The 26,840-nt window shown below is 43.5% G+C and overlaps 1 protein-coding gene across 2 annotated transcripts in view; it reads left to right on the forward strand.

Annotated features, from left to right (window-relative positions):
- Positions 1-8,151: 8,151 nt before the first annotated feature.
- ADCY5 (adenylate cyclase 5) overlaps positions 8,152-26,840 on the forward strand; it is a 209,893-nt gene continuing 191,204 nt past the window's right edge. The window contains exons 1-2 of one of the 2 annotated variants that reach the window (XM_021300981.2): positions 8,152-9,315; positions 12,939-13,028. In XM_021300981.2, coding sequence (XP_021156656.2) covers positions 8,305-9,315; positions 12,939-13,028 — 1,101 coding nt within the window. In that variant the 5' untranslated portion in view covers positions 8,152-8,304. The remainder of the gene's footprint in view (positions 9,316-12,938; positions 13,029-26,840) is intronic. The other variant, XM_005512322.4, reaches the window with a different exon arrangement.

The following is a 26,840-nucleotide window of genomic DNA, read 5'->3' on the forward strand; positions in this document are numbered from 1 at the left end:
GTGTGGAAACACTTTTAGTTTCCTAGAGTAACATTTAAAAGTCTGAAAAGCATAAGGATTCTGTGTTTGTAAGCAAATTAATTTCAAAATAGTATTTCAAGCACATCTTAAAGCATTGGCAGTTCTTGATATAAGACGTGAGGAAAAGATCGGTGCTCGTGTGCTGAATGTACAATACAAAGGTGTGAACATCTGTGTGATTCAGTTTCACTTGGTATGGACCGAGCATTTCTAGAGTTGGGATTGACTGACTGATTCAAGCCACCTGACTTCCTGGAACTTCCATTCAATATTGTGGCTTTTAAATTCTGCTTCCCATCTCCTAAACAAATACTCTTCAATAATTGCCAGAAGGCTTCTAATATTGTAGTGAGAGAATTAATAAAGCTTCTGCTGTGGTTTTTAGGGCTACCTTGAAGTGATTGGAATTAAAAATGTGGATAGATAATTTGGAACTCTCTTAATACTTTTGATCACTGATTTCCAGACTAGTACTTCCCTTTACAGATGTGAAAGATCCTAAAGCCCTTTTACGTGTTTACAAGGGCATTAGTATTGTCAGAGGTGTTTTTTTCTTTGATGTGCTGACTTTGATAATCTGCTAATATTAGGGAAAGATGTGTTACTGTCAATATTATATAGTAATTTGTCAAGGGTTTTATGTAGATGCATATTATTTCAATCTCCCACTATAAAAGCAAAACACACAATATTTAGAAACACTTCCATATCTAGCTATACTTGTACAGATTTTGTCACAAACTGCCTCTCTGTAAATTAATTCTTTATAATTTGTACATACAAGTTTTGCATTACTTGGTACTACAGGAGGATGTTATTACTGGGAAATACATTAGTGGAAGTTTTTGCAGAAGCTTATTGAGCCAAATTGTGAACACAGCATTGCATTTTGTCCTGTCTTTTTCACTCTTGCTTCAGACAGTCTGCACAATCTTCTGCAAACCATCTGTAGCTGTCATTTAGGCACCGTTAGACATTATACTCACAATGTATAAATATCACTTGCAACAAGTGTACATTAAAAACTCTAATACTGACATTTTCTAATTCGAACCCTGGAATTTGCAGAGCCATATTTGCTGTGTAATCTACATTCAGCCTCTTGGACACTACAGTGGGTTAGTCTCGCTCTAAAAACAGTGATAATCTGAAAAAAAAAAAATGCCATTTCAGGTATCTTCTTTAAAACTAGTTTTAAGTTGATATCAATTTAAAGGTCAGCTCTTGTTTTTTTCTGCATCAAGCATCCCTATGGAAAAATTCAGTTGTGGAGAGGATGTAGGACGTGGAGGGCCTTCCAGTCAGCCCAACACTAGATCACTTTTATGAATTCAGTTTGCCTTTTAGTTAAAGATTTCTTCAGGTAAAATACCTCTTCACTTACTGGATAAGAAAAAGATACTGAGTGCTGGTCTTCTCTACTAAATTACAGTCAATAAAAGGATGAGATAGAAGAAGAGGAGAGTTACTAGAGGATACAGAGCTACCATTGTGCTTCCCAAAGAATATTTGGGACTTAACAAAAGATGAAACTTTCTTCCTTTTTTCCTTTGGTGTCCAGTATCTTCTGGGGGTTTTTGTTGTTGGTTGTTTGTTTGTTTGTTTGTTTTTTGTTTGTTTGGGGTTTTTTGTGGTTTGGTTGGTTTGTTTTGGATTTTTTTGAGGGGGCGGGAGGGATGGTAGGAAGTGTTTTTTGGTTGGTTGTTTCTTGTTTTTGGCAGGATAACAGCACTTAATGGAAATGCTGCAATGTTTTGTCATGTGTGCTGATGACATGAAATCCCTTCCATTCTCTACCAGGTGTTTATTGCATGTTTATGGGGAATGGGATGCACCGGCTTAGGTGCTCTACTTTAGTCCTCTGTTCCTGTGTATGAACTACTTCTGGGAAAGTTACTGGTTTGAGTAGTAAATGTGTTTCCTTACACAGCTTTTTGGTGAAATTTAAGTTAAGTAAAGAAAGCACTTTAACTGTTTTGAAGTTAGCAAACTGGAATAGTATGCATCAGCAAGGAAACCTGAAGTGAAATTGAAAGTAGGACATGCTGTTTAGTTTATTACATGAGACTGGAAATTAACAGTTGATATTGTCAAAGCCCTACCAGAAGTAAACGGTGCAATCTGAAGGTAATGGAATTATTCTTCAAAAAGTATTGTCAAAGGATATGTGGAAATCTGCTCTAAGCATACAGGTGTGTACAAACATGGGGCAGACAAAAGCATTCATGGGCTTGTGTGCTCCACTGGTGATACATGACTGCAGATCAGGCCATAGCTTGCCAGATTTTGACTACATACATTGCTGGTGGAAAGATGTAGAACTACTCTGTACCACTGGTGTTAAAAATAATATTATTTATTTATTGTCAGTTACATGTTTTAAACTGATAGTAGTTTTCATAATAAACTATCATTGGAATCCTGTTACATGAGTTATTCAGAATAAATGTACTGTACAATGTATTGTTATCTGCCCATTGAAGTTGTGTAATTCAGAATTACTTTTCAATAAAAAATGTCTGGTTTTGCATATTTTTATTCAAGCATGGCTTTCTCATGAAAACAAGGTAGACAATATGTTTTTTTTCTGGCCCATTTACCCGTTCTTGACTGGAACTACAGTCAGTAAAAAGTACTAGTCAGATCTGGAAGAAGGGTAGAAGTCTTGGAGAAATTCGCAAGAATGACGAATTCCTACAGCTTGTATCTGTGCTTGGCTTCAGAGCACCTACAGCATGTGTTAATCTCATGTCAGAGTAAGCAAGGATGGGGGTCAACACAGAAAACAAGGTGAAAACATTTGAGACATAAGTTTTGCTAATCTTGTGCACAGCATAGCACTTTGTCATGGACCCTTTTGTGGTTCCTTATGTAATTATAACGGTATCAATCTGGGTTGTGCTTTATGATGGGTTTTTTGGTGTGTGGGTGTCTTTTTCACCTTTTTCTTATCGTTGTTGTTTATTTGTTTTTAACCAGTGTAAATTCGATGGGCAGAATCACCTGTCACTGGGCTCTGTTTTCAGGTGACTGAAGCTAGGCTTCCTGGTAGTGGAAGTCCAGGAGTTGCTGGTGTGCTTAGTGCTATAGTGACAAGGCCTATCACACACTTCCATTTTAGACACGTGTGACCTTAATTATTTGTGCTTGTACTGCAGAAAAGTGATTTTGCAATTGGAACTTTAGACTGAGACTCACTTCAGTGTGTGTAAAGGTATTTTATAAACTAACTTAACACTGTATAGCTTACATGACAAAAGCATAATTGTTCTGCTCTGAGTTTCATACTGGCTACAGGAGTCCGCTTGAGACAAATATTTCAGTCATGCTGACATTGCTCTGCTATTATCCATAGGTGAGTTAGCAGTCTTTGTAAAGAATTGGGATCCTTGTCTACTTTTTTTCTTAATGTCAGGATTTTGTGAAATCCCTGTGAATGACTACCTGAATTATTTGTGTTATGGTGGATTTTATGGTGCAATCTTTGTGTATTGCATATATGCATGTGTTGCAGGTCTGTGTCCCAGCTCTAGCTTGTCCTAAACAGCATAGAAATGCAAATATTTTTAGTTTTGTGTTTGGGGTGAAATGTGGATGCTGCTGTGAAAAAGCCGACAAATCTGATTCAATAAGTACCTTCTCTTACTAGGCTTCTTTGTACCCCTAGGAAACCTAAAAGTCATTCATGAGACAAGTTGTTTTGGGTTGTTTTTTTTGGTTTTATTTTTTAAGTGACTGTGGGTTTGTGTTTTGAGAGTTTTCTATTCACTTTTGGTTCCATTCTTTCTGAATCATCAGATTATGGAGGGGGGAAAAAAGAGACTAGATAATAGCTGCCTGTTCAGTTTCAGTATTTCATGACTCCGTGTTGAATTCTCTTATTAGCGCTGGGTTTCAGAGGGCTGCTTTGGACTATGCAAAGATAGCTGGTGTTCTGAGGTCACCGTCTAGATGTTATTCCCCATTTTAGGTAAATAATGCAAAGAATGCTAATATTTGTCTGCTGCACCTGTTGTAATAACAATAGAGTAAAAATGTTTTGATAGAGGTTTATGAGGCCACATCTGAAGTCAGAATTTATGTGAACTGTTTATGTGTTGAAGAACTTCAGGTCTGTGCTTCACTTAGCTCTCTGATCATACTTCTTGATTCTTTCATGGCTTCCAGAAGGATCTTGCAGAGGTGATATCATTCTAGTCATTTTGTGCTAGCGTTCTCTAAATCTTCCATTTAGTTATTATTTTAACTAAAGAAACACTTTTTGGAAAAGAGAGAAGCCCAGAGAGGCAGGGTTCCTAAGGGAGTTTTGTTCCCTCCAAAAAGGAATAGCTTTTATGATTGGGCAAATAGAATTTGGGAAGGCTAGGCTAGGGTGGAAGGTGGAACATCAGCCTTTGTAGATAAGGGATAGTAAATGTCTCTGTTTTGGCACTACACAGTCATGTGATATTTGTGTTCGTTGATCTCTATTAGCAGAGCAAATAAATATTCTCATTTTGCAGATTAGAATGCAGAGAATACTTGAGTTAATTAAGGTCATAATTTGTAAATAGCCAAGTTGAGACTGAGATATAGAGGCTTCTCACTTTTACAGTCAGTCTTCAGAAACTGACTAGACCAAGACACCAAAGGAAAATGTAACTTATCAGTGTATAATGTATTAACAGAGAATGATTGCCTGAATGGTCTTATAATAAATGTTGGACATTTTAAAGTTACTTTACAGCCATCCAGGGGATGTTGTTTTGTTGCATAACTCTTTTGGGTGAGACCAAACATAGGTCCTCATCTGCTGTTTATAATCAGGTTACTGAATTAGAAACAAGAAGCCAGGGCTTGAAACAACTGCATGTTAGAACGAAAGCTGTAGGTAAACTGTTCATATTATAATCTGTACCCTTAATATTACAATATCCTACTAGTTATCTTTCTTCTACTACAGTTCTGAGATAAAAGATCCAGTAATATGATCACCTAAAAGTAGGCATTAGTTTTAAGATTTTTAGTATCTGTGTGGAATATTACATTGTCATAGCTTTCTATGTCTTTATTGCGTGAAGTGCCCAATTACTTGGCACTACTCTTTGCTTCTAATACAGCATCCTTATTGTTTTCACAAGTCACGGATTTCTTGAACAACCTCTTCTAACTGCTCCTTTACCTTTCTTTAAACTTGCCACCTCATATTTACTTACCTGTTTTTAAAGTTACAGACTTCTGGTTGAATACTTGATTCCCTCTGTAGCAAGAGCAAAGCTTTTTCCCCCCTCTGGCTAAGGATTAAAACAAACAAACAAAACAAAACCAAAAAAAACAACAACCACTCAACTCTGATGTCTTCAGCTTCAGCATCAATTATTGTGACATTAGAAAAAGCGAAACTATTCATATGTAAAAATGTCATGGTGAACAGAAACATGACTAATACTCTAGAATTGAAAGTAGTGGTGTCTGGGACTTGCATATGTAAACTTTCTGGAGAAGGGACTATAGCTTATTGTATAGTGAAATCCCGCCTTGCTAAGTAAGACCTGACTTGGTTCCAGTGGTGAAACATAACCTTAAAATTATTTGGCCTGTTACCTGAGCAATGCTTTGTTGGTACCCAGAACTAAATGTAGCAAGATGTCGGTGTTGGATCTGCAACGTGCCTGGCTCTTATACAAACCTACTTAGTAATTTTTTGTGAAGCAGAATTAATTTTAAACATTAAGTTGTTGTGGGTCATGTTTCTCCTTTTACTTGATTTTATGGTTGCACATTTCTGTGAAAAGCTGAGATCTTTTTCTGCTGGCTTTGAGAGAACTCCAGAATGGTCCTTTGTGTACAAAACAGCCAGACTAACCAATCATGGAATTCTTGAGTTTTGTTCTACTCTAGTGTATGGATAGTGGCAGCGTTGTATAATATCCCAAGAAAAGATAAATTCCATCTGAAAGACAGTTGTATTTATATATGAAAATGTCTCCTCCAGGAAAAGGAACTGCGATGGCAGTCTTGATCAGCTGGAGTGTATAGCATCTAGCAGGAAAATGCCATATAACTGAGCGCTGCTGGAATTGTTGCATGCATTTTTTTAGTGAAAATCTTGAACTGTATATTCCTGGTGAGTAAAGGATGCTCCATGAAAGCTGCTGAAAATTCAGCCCACGATTTTACAAACCTTCAGTGAAATGTAGAAAGACCTAAATTGCTGTAGTTTGTGGAGTTACTTGCAAATGTAAAGGACACATGAAGGGCTTGTGTTTGGAAGGTTATCTCTTTTTTCCAACTGTATCCACCCATGCTATCTCTCTACAAACCTTACATTATTGCTGTGCCTTGATATTTCAGGCTACTTGTAAGCAGGGATTTTTCGATGTTTGGACAAGCATCTAGACAATTGTCAGTTTCAGCTATGTAAGCTAAGCAGTTATCTGATTTCACAGTTTTTAATAAAACATGATACAGAACATCAAGTGATAATATTCTTAGTACATATGGTGCTTACCTTCAAGACATTGTCAATTGTTAATTGGCTAACTTCACTGCAGAAAGAGTGGGTTGTTTGAAAGAGCATTGTAGAAAAGTTTGGTGTTTGGAACATGTTTGGAACTGCTGTGGAATCCTCCCCATGCCTCTGGACCAGTCTGGCTAACCAGGGTAGAGAACATAGCCTCCAGTAAGACTGTCACGATGTTGTCAGATGAAAATGTAGGCTGCAGTTTAGGGGTGCCTTTATTCACATTTTAGCCTTGATTGCTGTGTTGGTAGTAGGTCTGTTAATAAGTACTGTGGTTGGGAGACGTTTCTTTGGGGCTTTACCTTCCTCTGTTCACCAGTGTTTCAGTGTTCCTGTCACCTTGAACAGGAGACAGCTTCCCTTTCCCCTTTTTACTCCAGGGAAAACTACCGCAGAGGAGCCCGCAGCCTTGAACATGAGGCAGAACGCGGAGATAACCCCGTCTGCCTCCTGTTGCGGTGGCGACTGGTTGATCCCCCGGCTCCGGCTGGGTGTGACGGGCGGTCCGGGCGCTGCCCCGGGGGCACCCCAGACAGGCGGCGGGAGCGGCGCCTCAGGGAGCGCCCTCGCGAGGCGCCAACGGCCGGCGCGGCGCGCGGGGCGCCGAAGGAGTTAACGGCCACTCGCCCGGCGGCCCGCCCCTCGGCCTCGTGCATTGGGGAGCCCGCTGGCGGCGGCGCCCAATCGCGGCGGGCGGCGGCGGCGGCCGCGCCAATGGGGGCCGGAAGGGGGCGGGCGTGGGGGCCGGCGCGGCCGGCGCCCGGTTGAATGGGGAGTACAAAGAGGCGCGGGGCCGGGGCGGGCCGCTGCCGCCGTGCCTGACAGAGGCGCGTGGGGCTGCTGCTGCCATAGCCCCGCGCCGACGCCGCTGCCGCTCCGCTCCTCTGACAGCGCAGGGGAGGGAGCGCCGAGCCCCCGCCTTTTTTTTCTTTCTTTTTGTTTTCTTTCCTTTTTTTTTTTTTTTCTTTTTTTCCTTTCCCTTCAGATTTGCTCGTTTTTCCCCTTCCCCGGTACCCGTGGAAGAGGCGCTCCCGCCGCCGAAGGCACCGCGGCTTAGCGGGAGCGGCAGCCGGCGCGGCGGCTGCCGTGTGCATGAGCAGTGCGGCTGCCGCCGGCCCTGTCTTGCCGCCGGGGCTCCGCCGCTGGGAAGCGAGCAGAGGCAGGGGCACCGCTGCCGCAGCCCGGCCTGCCTCAGGCAGCCCCCCCGCCGCGCCCAGAGACCCCCCGGCAGGGGATGCTCCCGCCGCCACCAGCTGCCGCGGCCCTGCGAGCCTGAGCCTCCGTGCCCTCCCCGCCCACCGGCCCGCGGTGAAGCCGCCCGCCTCCTTGGGGGGCGGCCGGTGCCGCTGCCCGCTCGGCCCCAGCGGCGGGTGCCGGGCCGGTGCGGCGCGCTGCGATGCGGCTCCTCCGCGGCGCGCGGAGCCCCCGCGGCTCGGCTGAGGGTGCGCGGCCTTGAGGCGGGGGCGTCCCGGCCCCCGCGGCGCCGAGCTCGCTCGGGGGTGTTGGAGCGCTGGGGCTGGCGATGGCGCCCGCCCCTACCGCGCTGCCCTGAGGGTCCCTCCGGGAGACCACGGCTCTGGGGGACGCCTGGCAGCTCCGGAGACTTTGGGGACGTTTGCGGGTCTTGGCCCCCCCCCCCTTTTTTTTTTTTTTTGTTTTTCCTTTTTTCTTCTTCCTCTGCTGTCTTTTGGGGTTTTCTCCTAGCCGATCATCCCCTGTGGTGGGGGAGCCCCCACCTCTGCCTGGCAGTTGTCCTCTCACCCTCTGCCTCCTCTCAGGGCATGTCCCGGTCCAACAGCATCAGCCCCCCGGGCTTCGGCAGCCCAGCACCCTGGGCAGGCACCGAGCAGCACCGCTCAGCCTGGGGTGAAGCAGAAGCCCGGGCCAATGGCTACTCCTACCCGCCGCCTCCCAACAGGTCCTCGGGCAAGAAGGCCTCCCGCATGTCGAGCAGGTGGAGGAGTGAGGAAGACTACGAGCCCCAGGCAAGCCGGAGCCGCGGGGAGAGTGGCCGCAGGATGATGAGCTTTAGGTCCAAATCCGCCTGGCAGGAGCACAGTGACGACAGCCAACGTCACTGGTCCCGCCACCCGCCTGGCAGTGATTCCCCTGCTGCCCCCAACAATGCCAGCCCACGGCAGCTTGGGGAGCAGGGGGAGGTACGGCCCCGGTCTGTGGAGCTGGGGCTGGAGGAAAAACGCATCCAGGCCAAGATTGAGGAGCTGGAGGACGAGGACGGGGACGAGGGGGACTCTGAGGCAGCCTTCTCCATGGGCAGCTGTTGCAGCAGCCTGCTGCAAATCTTCAGGTCCAAGAAGTTCCAGTCGGAGAAACTGGAGCGCCTCTATCAGCGCTACTTCTTCCGACTCAACCAGAGCAGCCTCACCATGCTCATGGCCGTTTTGGTGCTGGTCTGCGTGGTCATGCTGATCTTCCATGCTGTGCACGGCCACTATGAGGTATCCTACGTCGTGGTGCTCTCCCTGGCCATCTTGCTGATGGTGGTGCTGTGCATGGTGTGCAACCGCAACGACTTCCACCAGGATCATATGTGGTTGGCATGCTACTCTGTCATCCTGGTGATCCTGGCAGTGCAAGTGGTAGGGGTTCTGCTGGTGTGGCCCAGGAGTGCCTCAGAGGGCATCTGGTGGACCGTCTTCTTTATCTACAGCATCTACACGCTGCTGCCGGTGCGGATGAGGGCTGCGGTCATCAGTGGGGTGGTGCTCTCCGCCATCCACCTGGCTGTCTCCCTCAAGATCAACGCAGAGGATAAGTTCCTCCTGAAGCAGGTAGGTGAGCCCCAAGCTGGTTCAGGTGTGCACTTGGCAAGTCCGCTGCCTTGGAGGGCGAGTAAAGTGGGGTTTGTCTGACTTCCAGAGGCCTTCCTGACACCGGAAGGCTGAGGGGGCTTTCTATTGAACCCCTGGGTTACTTGCCACAAGATGGGATGGTGTACATTGTGGTGGCTAGACTGTAATCTTGCTTCTTTTATAGCCGTGGTGTTTCCTCATTGTTGCTTTTCATTAAAGCTCTAAATGTTTAAGAAGCATGCCTTACTGGTTTCCTGTGACCACTGCTCTAGCGCTGTCAGCCAGCCCTGCTAATGCCCTTCAGTTATATTTAATGTAAACAGGTCTGCAGTAAGTACACCTGTGGAATGGTATCTGTGTGTGCTGCTGTGGGTTATCCTTGTGTGTCACTCTGGAGTCTGGGTTCAGTGTCAGCGCAGTGCTTGCTTAGGCATCAGAGAGTGTGCTCCATGGGAACATGGAATAAGCTTTTAATTTAGGGGGAGGGTGTTTGCTCTGAGATGTGCTGGAAATACCTGTGGTGTTCATATACCGCCAGAAAGGTTTTAAAAAAAATGTATAAATGCATATTATTATTTAGCTGTGATATCATGTTGAACTGGAGCAGCTCAGTTTGCAGGAACAATAAGACTATTATCAAATGCATTACAGTGCAATTTTTAATTACCATATCTGTATAAATAATAGCAATACAAGGTACCGCTCTTTTCAAGTAAAGCAAGCAGCCTTGCGGCTCATGTGCGTTGCAGTTGGGAAGCCATTGACTTAAAACATCGTAGCTAGGTGGTAATCACCATCCCTCTGATGAGCAGTACTCTGAACAAGGATGAGCTTGTCACAGGGTCAGCCCTGATGTTTGTATGTAACTGGGGATTGTTTATTAAAATCAGGTGTTTGGTAGCTTTACAGCCTTATCTCATGATAAAAAATGAAGACTTGTGCTTGTAGAGCCTGCCTTGAGTCTTACTTCTAAGTTGTTTTGAGTTCAACCTCTTACAGTGTCAGGAAAAGTTATAGGGCTTAAGTAAAACTTCAGAAGGATGAGGCTGTTTCTGGTCTGGTCTACAAAACAGCCCAAGTAATGACTCTTTCTTTCCTCCTTCTATTCTCTATTCTGGCATAGTTCTTAGTTTGTTACAGATATTTTTATAAACTGTACATGACATATTTTTCTTATGCTTGATATAAATGGCTTTTTGTACATTTCCAGCAGAGCATACACTGTAAGCAAGACAGTTGCTGTTTTTCTGCTTGACTTGGAAAAGTTTGCTAATGGCCTCAGCTCTTCCTAGCTGGGGCTCTGGTCCTGCAAAGCCTTGTAAATGCTCTTAATTTTATAAATCAAGACTTGTCCTATTGAATTGAGTGTATTTGGAGACTGTGTTCTTACATATGATGGGAAAGCTTGTCATGATTATGGCCAGAAGACTTAGCAGCCTGTTATGAGCAAAGTTGAGTTTAGAGGATACCAATGAGTACATAAAATATCTTTGTGTTGGAAAGTGTTGGTAACTGTGTTTTAATGGAAAGGAGCCTAAAGGGCCAAATGATTCACTCCCTCAGTGGAGAATTTGGGATTATGATAGCTCTCTCCCTTTCCAAATACAGCAGGATTATTGGTAAGAGGTTGAGCTTGTGTAGAAATGTGCACTTGTTGGAGGTAAAAGCACGGGCAGTAGGTGATGGTGCAGTCTGCACAAACCTGTGCATGATACACTTTCCCTTTCATACTAGTGCTGGGTTTTCTTGAAGTTTGGCAATAAATATTTAGTTAATGAGGAATGTCTTAGGAGTACTCTGACTTCGTTTTTGAAAGTAGAGTGTCTCTCCATAATGCATATTTATTTTTCCTACTAACACCAAATGCCGGTCTCTGTCTTGCTGTGGTCTACGTTGGTGTAGCTCTGGCTGAATTCATTGAGGTTGTACAAGGCCAAGAATTAGCTTCCTTGCACATTTGCGTATGAACATGAGCTGCTATCTCTGGCTGTCTGATAGAAAAAATCTGTTTCTGCTGAGCACATCGCCTCACAGCTGTTAACAGGCCTCCTTCGCTGGGGCTGTATCTCGTTGCCATGGAAATCTGTTGTGTTCAGCTCTGCCCACTGATGCACGCAAGCCCTGTTTTCTCCCGTTCAAACTAACAGGGGTGAAGGTAGATGAAGACCAGATTAATAGAGAGCAGGGGGTTAAGTTGTTTTCAGTGACTTCATGCTGGCAGTCACATCAGCCTGGGTTTCATGGAGCAGGAGTGGACGTGAATGCATTGGTGACTACGTGACCAGATGGTCCTTTATCCACAACAAGTCACAGAATAAAGGCCGATTACAATGTGTATCGCCTTTCCTCTTTTTCATGGCATTTTTAACCGTAATACTTAAGCGAGTTTTTTCTTTGTGGGGGCTTTTTTCTTTTAATCTTCTCCCGGTTGTTTCCATGCCAGGAAAGAATCATACAGTCTCGTTATGATCCACTAATATTGAAAGCTGGGTGACTTTTTTTGTAGACTCCTGAGCACTTCTGTGATGCTCAGGAGCCCATTTAAAATCTCACTGCTCGTCTTTCTCTAGAGAGTAAAATTCTTGGTTGTAGGTCCCTTTCGGAAGAAAGGCAACTTTTTTTATTCCCTTGCTGAGAATGCATGATTTTATTGTTTGGATTACTTTCTCCTAGTACTACTGGACTGCCCTGTCACCAGACCATCTGGTCTGAGGCTGTGCTAGTCAGGCTTCATGAAAGGGGTAAGGCAGTCTGCTATTTCCGAATCGGTAAGGTGACAGGAGTAAAGGTAGCTGGGATTGTTCAGTCGTAACTGAGCTGTGTTTTTTAGTAATTCTTCTGGGGTCACTGGGCTTTCAAAGTAGGCTCTTTCTTCTGTTTGCTACCTGGAGGAGTATGGGGTCTTTCAAGAGTGCCCTGAAGCACTCCTAGCAGAAGCAGCAGATATATTTGGAATCTCTGTGTGTCTGATCGGGTAGAGGCAATGATTTTGGCTTCTTGAATTGATGTTTGATTGGAACAAAAAATACTAATGAATACAAATTACTGCATTATGTTAAAAAGTTATTCAATGCAGAGGGAGGGGAGAAAAATCATGTGTTTGAGAATTTACCCACATTCAAAGACTGCTGCTGGACACAGAGCACATTGAATGTATGACATTTCACCAACTGCAAATCTTAATTACTTAAAGATTTATTTTTTTTTGTACCTATGATCAATTAATTTTAGAGGACCTGCTTTTGGCTTTATTGGGGAGGGGATGACTGCATTTGTCTTCAGGTTTGTGTCCTTGTGTTTTTCTGGGACAGTTTGGATTACAAACATATTTCAATGCACACAAGTCTATGTCTTTCTCTCTTGTGTGTGTATATATATATATATATAGTGCATCTCTTTGTAGGCCAGCTTTTTCCATGTGTTCGTTTTGATATACTTTCAGGCTCTGAAAACACATTCAACTCCAGGATTCATGTAAGAAGTGCTTTATGTGTGAATGAGACTATCTAATAGTTAGGTGAGAAAGAAATATACTATTTATCCACAAACTGCCTTACATTCACAACAAAGGTGATACTGATGTTTATTCTATGTTCTGGTAGAAACAAACTTACCCAGCTGGCCCACAAACCTGTACAGACGCGGGAGAAGAATTTAGAGCGTATGGGGTGCGGATGCTTGACTGGAGTCATGTGAGTAGAGCAGCTGCCCTGCACATAGTCTTGAGCAAGCACTGGCATTTTTGTAAGACTAGGGGCTAAGGGACAGGGAGTTTCACAACAAAGTTTATTGGACTCTGAATCAGACTTACAAAGGGATGAGGATTGTGTGTGGGAGGGGGTGGGGGACCTAGGGGTAAGGGATAAGAATGCCATATACAAACATCAAATAAACCCATGGACTGAGGTTAGATTTACTCCTTTTTTCCCCACCTAAACCTGTTTTATTGTAACTTTCTGAGGTTCAAGGATACAGTTAAGCCTTTGTATTAACTGAGTGTGAGTGGGTGACTGTTAAGGTACAGTGAAAACAGAAGACTGGGTAAAATAAATACTTCTTTTTTTTTGTGTGTGTCAGTAACCTCATTGAAGGAGTAACAGAAATACTCTGATCTCTTTCCTCCCCTTAATACTACTACAGACCTTCTGCAAACGATCTCTGACAGCAAAGTTCTGAACAGCTGCTCCAGCCCATGGCTCTTGTTTGTAGCACTCTGATTCTAGACTCCTGATGTTGACCTCCTTTTTGCTTGGTCCCTTTCCATACACCTCCATCATAACAATGTTACATTAGTATTCCTCATCCTTCACTTCTGAGAACTGTGTATGTACCTTTCTCCCTGTCAGTCCACTTAATGGTCTGCAATAGATCCACGTGGTGGGTCTCTCGAAACTGTAGCATGTCAGTTTAACCATTTGTAGGAAGACATTATATGAAAATCTGTGCAGTTGCTCTTTTTCCTTTCCCTAAATAATCTTTCACTTCAGCGGGGCTATAAAAAACTTCTCACTGTAATAGGTTATTGACTTGAGTCTTGTGGATATCTTCTAACATCTTGTAAATATGCTTTTTATATGCCATTTAAATGGCATTCAATAGGAAGCAAGTCACATAGCAGGAGAAATAGTACTGTATGTTCCATCTCAGCCTCAGCATGCTTAAGATATGTCAGTGATGACTGATTTCAAGACTAACAGATTTTTAGAAGTGTGTTACTCAAGTCACTGTGTTGCACTTTCATTGTCTTCAAGTGGCCTTTATTCATAAAGAAGGAGAGATGAGCTATCTGAAATGCAGATAAATCTGTATGTCTTTTTTTTTTTAATTTATGGTTGTTTGCTGCCTGTTTTACTTTCGTCCACCTGGACGAAAATCTCATTTAGGATGAGATTTTAAGGCACTTGGCCACATGGAACCAGATACTGTGTGCCTCAAACAGCACTCAATGTCCTGTCCTCATATCAGTGGAGCTCTCATACAGTAAGATGTGCTCCAGCTTTCTAACAACTGAAGAATCTGCCTGAGCAGCAGTTTGACTGATGTTGGTAAAAATTGGTGATTTGAGTTCTTTTGTTCAGGAAAAAAATGCCAACCTGAAATATTCAGTAACTGCTGCATTGATAGTTGCCTCCCTAGTGTAATTCTGTAACAGAGGTAATTAATTAAATCCCTGTGGTATTGTATATCAATTAGTCCTTAGTATGAATATTGTCTGTATCTCTTGGGAATGCACGTGGTGCTTGAGGTTTACAAAGGTGTATCTGTTTTTCTTATCTCCTGAATTACCCTATGATCCTGCTGCCTTCTCATCTCCCTCCGTTGCTTTATCCTCCTTCCCGCCACCCTGCATTAGTTTGATATTTCACTGTAATGTTCACTGGTATCAATAACTGCTACTCTAATAGTGTTTGAGTGCTGTGCATCTAATTTCTTTGCATTCCTGGACTCTTAATAGGTTTGTTGTCTCAGTAAACTGACCCATTTGACTCACTTCTCTCAGCCTTGTGGTAGCAATTGCAATCTTATAGCTGGGTTGGATCTCAGTGAATTGAAGACAAAACCTGATGGGGATGATTTAGGTGCATTACTCTGTCAGATGTACTAATTCTAGCAAAAGATTTGTCCTTCTAGGTGTTTTTATGACATGCTTGGAAAGGCAGAGTGTGATAGTTCTGTTTATTTCTGGAGAGGTGAAGATATTTCAGCAAAATGTTGGGATTCGTCGAGATATGTGAGGCTGAAGGATAGCTTTCCATCCCCTAATTGACTTGTCCTTCAGTGGCCTGGGCCTGATGGCTTTATTTAACCCCAGCCAGTGACTAAACATGATGTAGCCACTTGCTCACTCCCCTCCAGTGGGATGGGGGGAGAGAATCAAAAAGGTAAAAATGAGAAAACTTGTGGGTTGAGATAAAGACAGTTTAACAGGTAAAGCAAAAGCCGCACACACAAGCAAGGCAAACCAAATAATTCATTAACTCCTTCCCATGGGCAGGCAGGTGTTCAGCCATCACCAGGAAAGCTGGGCTCCATCACTCATAATGGTTACTGGGGAAGACAGACACCATAAATGAGAATGTTCTCCCCTTCCTTTTTCTTTCCCCAGCTTTATATGCTGAGCATGGTATCATATTATTTGGAATACCCCTTTGGTCAGTTGGCATCAGCTGTCTCTGCTGTGTCCCCTCCCAACTTCTTGTGCACTCCCCACCTTCTTGTTGGCAGGCCAGTATGAGAAGCTGAAAAGTCCTTGGCTGCTTAGCAACAACTAAAACATCAGTGTGTTATCAATATTATTCTCGTACTAAATCCAAAACACGGCATGGTTCCAGCCACTAGGAAGAAAATTAACTCTCAGATGAAACCAGGACAGACACCACTGTGACCCCTATACATGATCTTTTGTGATTAACCAGAATGGGAGTGGAAACAAAGTGCTGATGATCCTGGTGCTAAAGGCTCACTGGAACTGGTTGTGCCCTCTTGGAGCCTGAATCGGCTCAGTGGTTCCTAAATGCACTTTTGCACCAGGTTTGCTGTTGCTTGGGCAGCACTGCTGAGGTCTGGGGTGAAAGAGGACGGAGACTCTGCCCAGCTGGAATGTGAAATTTGGGCACCAGACTATTCACCAAATGCATTCAATTTGTGTTTGATTAGCTAATCTTTTGGTCATGCACCACAGCTTCCTCTCAGTCTTTTAAAAAAACTGGAGCAACTGCTAACTTTTTGGCCATTTCAGTAGTTGGAATACTTGCAGTCTTTTGGGAATAACTGGTTTTGTCTTCATATTTTGGTATTGGATATTACTTTTATTTTCTACTCGAACTAAAAGTACTTTCCTTCTGTCCTGGTAGAAGATGCAATGAAAAATCTCCAACAGCAGCTGAAACACTGAGAGGTAAAAACTGTAATTATTTTGACAGCAGCTTCTATGTGCATGTTAAAGTGGGCCACCCTGTAGCTGGTAGTGGCTTCTGAGAAGCCATGCTTTGAAAAGTTCCTGTCTTCCTTTTTTTTATTTTAACTCCTCCCTCTTGTGCAGGTGGTTTAGGTTCAGAGAAAATACCTGCTTTTGTTTGGGGAGGTAGAAGACAGGGCTCCAAGTTTTGCTAGCCTTGGGCAAGCATTATCTTTCCATCTGCTTTATACTGTAAGATTTACATGGCACCTTGCACAAGCAAACTGTACCCAGAAAATGCAGTGGGGAGGGAGCTGGAGTGCACCAGAGTCTCCCCCGAGCCTTCCAGCTGCTACATGATTTCATAATGTGTTACACTTATGTTTTTCATGGCTCAGAGGAGGACAGTGACAAAGTGCATGCAAGGAATGCAAAGATTCGCAGCTTCTGGGAAGTGGGTGGGGTTCCTGTATAACTGCCGTGTGACTTTTTCATCTCCTGCGAGTCCTGCAAGTGTTTTGATGTGGGATACACTTGGTGTTAGTTCCTTCCCTTCTTCTGAAGTCTAGCCTAGTGATGTGAACTTGTGATATCTTGCATCCAGGAGATGCTCTTTCTTCTTTTTGTTTTGAGATTGATGGATGATACTTTAAAAAGATTTTTAGTCTTTACCTGAGACGTATCCTGCTGCTGCCAGAAGTTTAATTTGATATTCATTATTATGGAGTCCTTAGGCTAGGTAAAAACCTAAGGGGAAATCTCATGTGAATGAAAAAATCCAACCCCAAAGATATTAAAAAGCATAATCTAGTTCTGAGGGGGTGTGAGAAACAGACAAGAATTTTAATATTTGTCTCCTGAACTCCAAAATGTTTTCACCTTATCATAGGAAAGCTTGAAGTTTCTAGCACTTAATAAGATCACAGATAAAATGACTGTCAGGCCAAGACAAGAATCAAAATGCTTCTTAGCACCTGCAACTGGACCACTCCCAAGGAAATCGGTACTTGATGTTTTATGGTGGTGTTATTGCCAGCTGCATCACTGGTGGGTACAGGAATGGCATCGTTGAACAGATCTGTGGTAGCATTGAGAGAGAGGGTCTTGTTCTGACACTTGGGAAAATGGAGTGAACACAATTTAAAGCTCTGCCTTTAACTTTTGCTTTCAACTTTGCGTTTGAACATTTGGGAAGCTCTTCTCCCATCAGAAGCCTGGCAGTTAAGCAAGCTTGTGAACTGCTTCAGCCAGACACCGTCAGGTTTGGACCACAAAGGTGAAGCATTTACATGTGGTAAGAAACCCCACAGTTTAAGAATTCATGGACAGCGTTGATATCACCAATAATATTGGTTGTAGTGCCAGGCTGGCATCAAGTGATGCTGAGTACGATTTTCATTACAGTATTCACTATAGAATGTTTCATTGTATTGTCAGGCTTTGTTCTGCAAATAAAATATCTTTCTTTTTTTTTCATATTTATAAGTCACTAAGGCAATTGCAATATATCCTTCCTCTCTTCCCCAGACATCAAGTCCACAAATCCTGTTTCTGTGCTTAAGATCTTATCCAGACTGTCTGCATCAAGCAAATCCAGTGTTCACTATATGGTTATCATTTGTGGCTTCTCCTACTTTGTAGCAGCAGAAATACCAGAAGAGAAGTATATTTCAGAGCATCCTCAATTCTGCCCCAATTTTAGTTTTAATCCCTCTAGCTAGACTGCTGCTTCTGCAGTTTGAGTGATGAGTTTTCAGATTAAATGTTAAACTTCCTTTTCATGAAAAGTTTCATACATCCGTGCAACACCCATGAATTTTTTTTACTGTGAATTGGGCCTTTGTGGTACTGCAGTGCATGGCTATCATCTCTGTTCCTGGGCAACTTTGCTCATGGAAGGCTGAGTTGGGGATTAAAGCTGCTCTACAAATTTAACATACACATTCCACTAGTATCAGAGTGCATCTTTGCAGATAGTACGCAAAGGACTACATTGCAACAGAGGGGGGAATATAAATGAAGAAATGTTTGTGTTTTCTTTTTCCCCCCTGTTAGAAATTGATCGCTCAAAGCTGCAACTTACACAAACTGTTTATTCCTTAAATGTGTTTGCAGTTTGTAGAATACATTCTGTCTCACTTCATAGTCAAAAGAAAAGGCTAGGATATTGCTTGCAAGAATCTGTCACAGAACATTGCTAATGTAGACAGTTCCCTGGCTGTATTTTCACCTCCAGAAAAAGACACAGCTCCTTCCCTTTATTCCCTGCTCTAGACTAAATGCTACAAGCACCGTTCTCTCTGTCCCTCGGACTGAAAACTGAATTCTTAGAGCTAGCGATGTGGTAAGGGACTACTCAAATCAGTATTTCTAAAAACAGTAGTTTGTTGGGCAGCCCGCAGATGCCAGAGCTACTCAGACATGCTTGCTGAGTGATGAACTCTTTCCGTTTGCTGGGAAGTACCCAACAGCAGCTTTCTGTGTATTCTTGCTTAATGTGTGGGTATTTGTGCACAGAATTGCACAAATAGGTGGACAGAGGGACATGTTATTAATGAAGATATTTCCAGTTGAATGGGATTTTTGGGGGGGGGGCAGGTGGTTATAGTAAGCTCATGAAGGAAAGGAAGAAAGGCTCTGTGGTACTAGGAAAGGAAGATACTCTGCAATGTGGTGGGAGACTGTGTAATTAAAATGTCAGTCTCCCTCATGCTGAAAGCTGACTGCAGTTTTTAAAGCTGTTAAACATGAAGTAGGTTACTAGTGTGGGAACTGCTATCGTGTGATGAGCTCTCTGGATCTTAAGGCCAGCAAGGACTATGGAGCTCCTTTAACACGGCTCACAGAACAATTCTTCTCTCACACTTAATGATTTCTTCTGTTCAGATAGTATGGAGGAAAAAAAAGTTTAAATGCTGAATTGCACGGTATTTGTCAGTCGAAAAAGCAACCTGCAGTGATCTCTGAACTGAAGGTGAGCTGAACTGGAACTTTTTTTTCTTCTTCCTTCCTAGGATTATAACACCCTGTGATGGAACATACTTGGTGTATTTTCCTGCTCAAGGTGACATTTTCTACTTAAAACATAACACAGATTGCCATATTAGTTTGTGAAGGCGCTCTGTGACATCATGCCCAGATTTCATACTGGGTAATTATGTTCTTGCCTTCTTTGTTGATGTCGAATATGGCATTTTTCTTTGCTCCATTTCTCTTCTGAACTCTCTCACATTACAAATAGCTGCTGTGCATATGTGGGTTTTACTATCATATCTCAGAAATTTGCAAGGCTGTGGACAAGTTGGAAAAATGAGGGAATAGAGCTCAGGCTTGTGTCGTCTTAGTCATGTTGGTGTACTGGAGCAAGTATCATCCCCCTGGTATGACAGATGCACTGATAACTTTTGAAAGCTACAAAAACAGAAACGATATGATTGAAGGATACTTCCAGAGGTCCGCTATACCATCCCACTGCACCAAGTCAGCCTAAACATTTGTGGCAGGTACTAATCACACATCTATTTGTATAGCCTTTGTATATGTAGTCTTTGGGGTTATTGATGTGCTTTCTTGTTTGTTTTTGTTTGATTTTTTTAAGTGAACAAGCAAGCACAGCCCTGGGTAGGAGCAGATAGTAAAGAAGAGATTGTTGGTGAATAGAGCTCTCTGGCTCCTCTTAGCTGAAACTGGCTCTTAATTTGCTTCACCTACCTTTAGTTCCCAACCCACCCAAAGCACGCAGTTCTCTGTCACAAACCACACGTTTGTATGACATCTGGCACAGTGGTTCTCATTCCCGAATAAAGCCTTCTCGAAAGCACTGCAGTACAAGCAAGAAGCTTGAAGCTGAACTGTCCTTTCACAGGTGACTTCCCTCTCAGTGCCTAGTCCTTTTCATCTGCTACGACAGGTGTACTTAGTTAAATTGTTAGCATCCAGGTCTGCTCCAGAGGCTCTTAAAAGTGTATGCTTTTTGCAGCTGTGGTCAAAATAACTGTGAAGAAATACTTAGGAAGTATTTCCTGAAAATATTTTCATCTCTTGTTAGAGAAAGTTAGGAGACTTCCCTAATCTAGGTAATGAGTATCTGACTGTAGTCATGGCATGGAAGGTTTGTCCAGGTCATGTTGTATAGGAAAGGTAACCCTGGAGTGGATTAGTTAAGCCACAATATAGAGCCCACTATATAGAGACTGTAGTCCACTGCTGAAATCACCTTCTCTATTTTAGATGCAAATGGACCTAGTTAATTTAATACACCTCCAGAGGGAAAGAAAAATAAATGAAGTCATGCTTGTTAAGAGGAGTGTTGACACAGGTTTAAATAGTTTTCTTCAATTTATTTTGAGGAACTTTTCTGAACAGACCAATCTTTACTGTAATATCTCCAAGATAAGGCTGTAGCTTGTGTAAGTCAGGAGTACTTTATATTATTAACTTAGTATGTTGCCCATATATGCCGTTTTCTATTAGAAGAGACAGTGTCACCCTCTTGTGCTGAGTGCTTACCCCCTTGGCAAAGGCTGGGGCTGGCTGCTGTAGGAACAGAGTCAAGAGAGGAGCTGATCTGTCACATTTAGCTAGTCCTTGGCCCTGTTCCCAAAACTGCTTCTCCGGAGCCTGGTCATGAGTCTCTCTTTGATACGACTGCTCCTCTGCTAGGGACTGCTGCAGCTGCTCACGACTCATCCCTTGCAGAGAAATGATCTGCTTTCTGAGCCTGGCCTCTTGGCCTGAGAGCAAACCTTTTCATTGCCAATTCCTTAGCAGCTGTGATCAGGACAATACACTGTAATAAAATGGAGGTCTAGGATCTCAGGTTGTTAAATGTTGAAGTGGTAGGTGACGCTCTTCTGTGTCTCCTGGGAGAAGCTCCTTTGTTTTCCATCAGCTCATCCTCTGTTTAAACTGTTTGCAATACTGCATGCGCTATTCAGCCAGTGCCTTGCCACAACGTGAGCATATCCACTGCGTGGAAAGCTTCATGGGGAAAGGTGCTGACAGCTCCCTGCCTGCCTGACCTGCTGGAGATTATTGGAGAAATACTGTGCTCCGTTCAAATGGGCGGCATTACAACATTGGCTTGCTGGTGGAAACTTAGCATTTTGATCTGGGCAGAGTGGGAGAAAGTGTTGATTTTCTTTCAGTGAAGAGGAAAAAATCCTGAAAGTTGCCTTCTGCACAAATGGTGGCCTTAAGCAGGACTGCAGTTTCCTGGGCTGAGTTGAACAACTTTTGAAGCTTAATGGGCAGGATACCTCCTTTCCCCTCTGCTATTCCCTGTCCCAGCTAGATCTAACAGGAATCTTAATCTCTGTTCAAACCATAACCTAAATGCTTCTTGCCTTGTCTAGTATTTATTTAGCACCACAAGAAATGAGTTGGAATCTAAATGCATTCTGCTTAACACCAGAAATACCTTTTTCCCTCTGGCTGCTTGCAAAGTGCCTTTAACTCCCCTCAGGGCTCATGTGTATGAAGGGGCAGCTGGTATAGAACAATAGTTGACTGATTTGCACCGATCAATCCTCACAATACTGAAAGGCATCTGTCTTGTACTAGCCACCCTGCAGTGCACATTTTTCAGAGAGATGCTGGTGGAAGATGTGTCTGCAGTGTCTCTTGTCTCTCTCCTCAGCCTGAATGCTCTCCAAGCCCTGAGGAAAAAACCTTGAGAAGAAATACTGTAAAAAAAAATAGTGGCAAGAGGTGCATTTTCCTCTTCTTCACCCCTGCAGTGATGGATCAGAGGCTCTGGTTTTCCAGACTTTCAGTTGTGTGTACTTTAGCAGCAGTAGCTGCCAAAGAGACAGTCAAACTCAGTAACTGAAATGGGTTTTTGCTCCCAGCCTAGTTTCAGCCAAACTCAACCCAAGTTAGTTTAGTCCATTTATTTGGACCAAAATAATCTGGGAGGTGCACATATGGACCTGAGCTGGCAGATCAGGGGTGTGGGTATCATCTAGTGAGAAATCAATGTCAAGGAGCTAGGAACAAACACAGGTGCAGCTGAAGGATGTTAAGGACAACATCCTGATAGGGACATATGCTGCTTTCAGACTTGGCTGGAGGGAAGGACATAAAGCTCTATTTTCCAGAAAACCTTAATATAACAAGAGAGGATGGCCAAGCAGGGTCTTTCCACCTGCTCCAGTCCACCCTTCATCTCCTGTTTCCTTGCTTTCACCTCCTCAGTGATGTGAACAGCCACAGGAGAATGCTACAGGCAGCGCAGCTCTGTGCTCCTACTGCCAGTGCTTGTTTTTCTGGTGCACTTTACCCGTGCATTTAGCTAGGATGAGCCCTGGCAGCCATCACCTTTCACTGACAGCAATCAAATGGTGTTGCTTCCTGACAAAAGGAGAAACAGTTGTGTAAGGTACCTGCAGCTGCAGAGTGGATCTCCATTGCCCTGTGCTCCAAACTGACAGCAGAGAACAGTTTCAGTGGTTGTTAGAAGCTCTTACCTTGCTAAGAAGCTCTGAAATTTGTTAATGGATTGAATATCTCTGATGGTCTGGTTGAAAGTTTCCTCTTTGATTTCTAAATAAACTGCAATGGATAACTTTATTAAAAAAGGAGACTGCCCAAATTCCTTCCATTTTGCTTTGGTACAAGTGGAGTATGTGGTGAGAACAAGATCCAACAAGTGTTACTTTGTAAGCCTCCCCAACAGCACGAGATTAAGTAGTGCCCGCTCCCTTGCACTTCATGTGCGGGCAATTAGCACACGTGCATGGCAATTAGTGCTGCAAATAAAGTCGACACGGGTGTATTCTGCTTCTTTAATGGCTTGCTTTCCTCCTCTGCCAAAAGAACAACCAAGCAGTCTCAAAGGAACCTGCTGCCTTCTGATATTTAATTTCCTTCGGGCTTACCTTGACGTTCCACCTCTTTCTTCTGCTGCCCAGCCTGGCCCACCTGCCTGTTCCTGCTACCAGCACTGCAGAGGAAACTATTCCTATTTCTAGCAAATCAGGCCGTGACTTGCCTGATGTGCTGTATTTGGGCCTTGCAGACCTCCAGCACCATCTCTCCCTGATCTCAGCAGATCATTGAGCTGAACTGCACTGCAAGTGGCATCACCTGGTAAAAGAATGTGCTGGTGGGAAATTGCAGAGAATTCTACTCTTTTCCATCTTTTGATCACAGTGACAGGGCCTTAAAATAGGTGTGATATGCAGTGTTTATTTGTGACCAGCTGTGACTCTCTGGAGTGTGTATATCTGGCAGTATAGATGGAGTGTATATAAACTCGACACATATATGTATAGAGTTACATGGTCTGTGTCTTAACCAGAAATATTTAAAAAATTAGAATGGATAAAACAACTTGCAGTTTAATACTCACTGATTATATGACAGGTAATGGGATAAAATAATAGAAGAGACCTTACAAGACATGGCAGTAAGAGGAGTGCATGGAAGTGCAGGTGGGGTGTGTTAATTTGACCACTAAATTTTGGTGCAGGCCTCCTTGTATGGCTTTCCTTATGGCAGCAGAGCACATTGTACCACGGGCCACCTATCTGGGTTTGGTTTTGAATGCCTGACAAGCAATATCTGCACAGTGTCTCCTAATATGTCTCTTAATAGGAAGCTGGTAGTTATTAAATTCATTTTTGAGGTGGAAGCTGTTTTTTCATGGCAGAAAGATTGCTCTGGACAGGAGTATGGAGTAACCAGCTTTACTCTGAGTGGATGCTGTAGGCACGAAGAAAAAGTTCAGCATTAGTCTGTGCAAAAGAAAAAAATGCCTAAGAGAACTCGTCCACTGAAGATGATACACGGGGTTTATGGTGTTACTTTGAGAGCCTTTTTCTTATGCATTGCTGATCACTGAGACAGTTCGAATGTGGGCCAGTTTTTCTTTCTTTTTATGCAGGCTTTGCACACAGCGACAAGCAAGCAGTTGGTTTCTAGATAATGTGGGTCAAGTGCTGTTTTGCTGAGGAAATGAGGAGGTTTTCACTTAGCGAGCATTAATATTCGAGTGTTTCCTAACTTTATTGTGCTGAGGTCCTACATTGTTACACTGCTAGATGTTTCTGTAGCTGAAGTGTTCATTGAGCCATGATTTTGTGTCATCAGGAGCACTCGCTTGTGTCATTTACAGAGGTGGATGGAGTTCACAGAGGGTATGCAAGCCCCCATCGTAATGGCTGCCTTCAAAGCCAGCTCCAAAATTCATGAAAAGCAACTGTCACAGAGGTGCTTGGTGACTTTTGGGAGGATCAGGGACAGGCAGACAGAAACTGTGTGAGGATGAGACTGTATATCCCTGCTTATGAACTAATGAACATATGGAATAGACTGTGGTTGAGAAGGTCTCAGGGACAGAATATTAAGCATGATGAAAACAGTCCTGGAGGAGCACATGTGTCCCTGCTGGTGCTTTGCATATGTGTTTTCATGGAATTTACAAAGAGGACCCTAAACAAAGCAGCTTTATGGAAGAACAAAACAGCATTGTTGGCGGTGGCCAAGGAAGCTGTGCCAGCACCCCTCTCTGTAGCCATGCTCTGAACTGGTTCTTGTTCACAGTGTTTCTGTGGCTGTTGCTTGCACAGCTGTATGTTAGCATCTACCTTAAAGTGTCTTATGAAACTGTGGTGCAGAAAACAGTGGCTGGGCTTTATTTAGCTACTTTTTCTAAAATCTTCTTTTTTTTTTTTTATTAAGACCAGAGTAACTTATCCTAAGGGAAAAACATACGGAACAGTGAGGGTTTTTTTTTCTTTCCAACAGCTGTGTTCATCAACATTCCCTTGCTTTGCATCCGGGAGACTGTATTCTAGCCCTCTGCAGTGATAATGTGTCTGATCCGAGGTTTTATTTCTTTGATCAGCCGCTTGAGCAGGCAGGATCCCTGTCCACACTGAGGTATTTAAGAATTGTGATGAGGACAGTGACCCAATACTCCTAGATAAGCATGCACAGAGTGTGTCTGTCTCAGTCGTGGTGGGGATGTGATGCTGGATGAAAGTGGGGTTTGCTGTGTTATGCAGCATCTTGTCACAGTGAACCTATGGGACAGCTGGTATGACTCATGTACCTTCCAGGACAAGGGGAATGGCTATGGCTTCCTGAGGTCCTTGGCTTTCCAGCCTCCGTAAGGACGGTGGGGAGGAGAGGTCTGAGGAAAGAGTAAAACCTTTTTCTTGCATCCTCTTGGGTTGGTTAGCCTGTGACATGAAGTTTCCAAAGCCAGTCTTCCCTGTAGTGTCTAGGCACTCAACGTGGGATGCCTCAGGCATCTGAAAGCTCCCAAGTGGGTCTTCTGAATTTAGGCATATAAAATCTTTCAGAAGAGCATTTTTCATTGACTAAACAGTGTGACTGCCTCCTCTTGCCTCTAGTCACTTCTACAGAAAAAATAATAAGTTTGTGGGCTTCTGTGTTTCCTGCCTTTCAGTCAAGCTTCTGGATGTAGCTGCACTTGAATAGGGATGAGCTGCCTGACCAATCTTGCCTACTGCAGCATGCTGATTACTTGTGTGATCAGCACTGGAAATTGGTCTGTTAGAGCAGAAAGGATTCTCACAGCACTTTTGACTAAACTCTCAAGAGCAGACGTCTGCTAGAAATGAAAGAAAATACATTAGCTTCAAAGGCTGGGTGTCTGTTGGGTTTTGTTAATGTACAGAACCATTTTCAATGGGAATACAGCTTTGAATTTGCATGCTGGGAGAGCAAAAGGGAGCAGGCTACTATTAAAAATACTTTGTGTCTGAAGGAGAATGTGTGTGAGGAGACAACAAGCATCATGTGTGAGATGGAGTAGGCTCATGTACCTGTATGGAGGTGGTGGGGGCAGTGGACTGGCAGAGAAACCAGGAAGATCAGTGGGATGGTGCCTGGAGCTGAGGGGGGCAGCTGTGAGACATCACTTTGGAGTTGTTATTTTTCAGAGTAAACTTGTTTCTGATTTTTTGAAAGCAAGGATTGCTTTAGATCTGGACCGGTATTATAGACCAGACCAACCAATTCTTTAATTCTCTCCCATGAACAAAGGAAAACATTACAAAGAAGTTGCAATTAAAATGAGTTGTGAAGTGTTACCTGGTGCCTGCTGAGCAAAATCTCATGAGCTAGCTGAACTAGCAGTCTGATAGTGTGCTGTGTAGGATGCGGTGAAGCACAGAGCCTTGGCTGTGGCAAAGGGATGGGGCAACAAAATGTGCCAAGTATACCCAAGCCCTGCTGCTGCCTTGGAAGGGGGCAGTGGGTGTATGGCAACAGCTCAAGTGGGTAAAAATTGTTCAAAATTCTTTGAAGGAGGCCTCAAAGAAGAGGATGGAGGGAGGAGAGAACCAGGGGCTGGATGGAAGGAAGAAACAAAGACAGACTGGTACTCTGAAGATGGGACCCAGAATGTCTTGCCATGGATCTTATGTTGAGAATAACTCTTATTGAAGTTTCCTGGCATGCACGTGCTCGTCAGCTTTTTCACATGTGACTTCTCTGTAACAAACATCTCTCAGCTGGGACTGACAATGGAAAAATTGTAGGAAACTTTCATCAAACAACTCAGTGGTAGGGCTGCCTCCTGTTTTGTTCTTGAGCTTTTCTGTTTTAAAGGAACCATCTGCTGTATAACTGTAAA

This window comes from Columba livia, chromosome 7 (assembly GCF_036013475.1).
Source record: "Columba livia isolate bColLiv1 breed racing homer chromosome 7, bColLiv1.pat.W.v2, whole genome shotgun sequence".
In the NCBI taxonomy this organism is placed as follows: Eukaryota; Metazoa; Chordata; class Aves; order Columbiformes; family Columbidae; genus Columba; species Columba livia.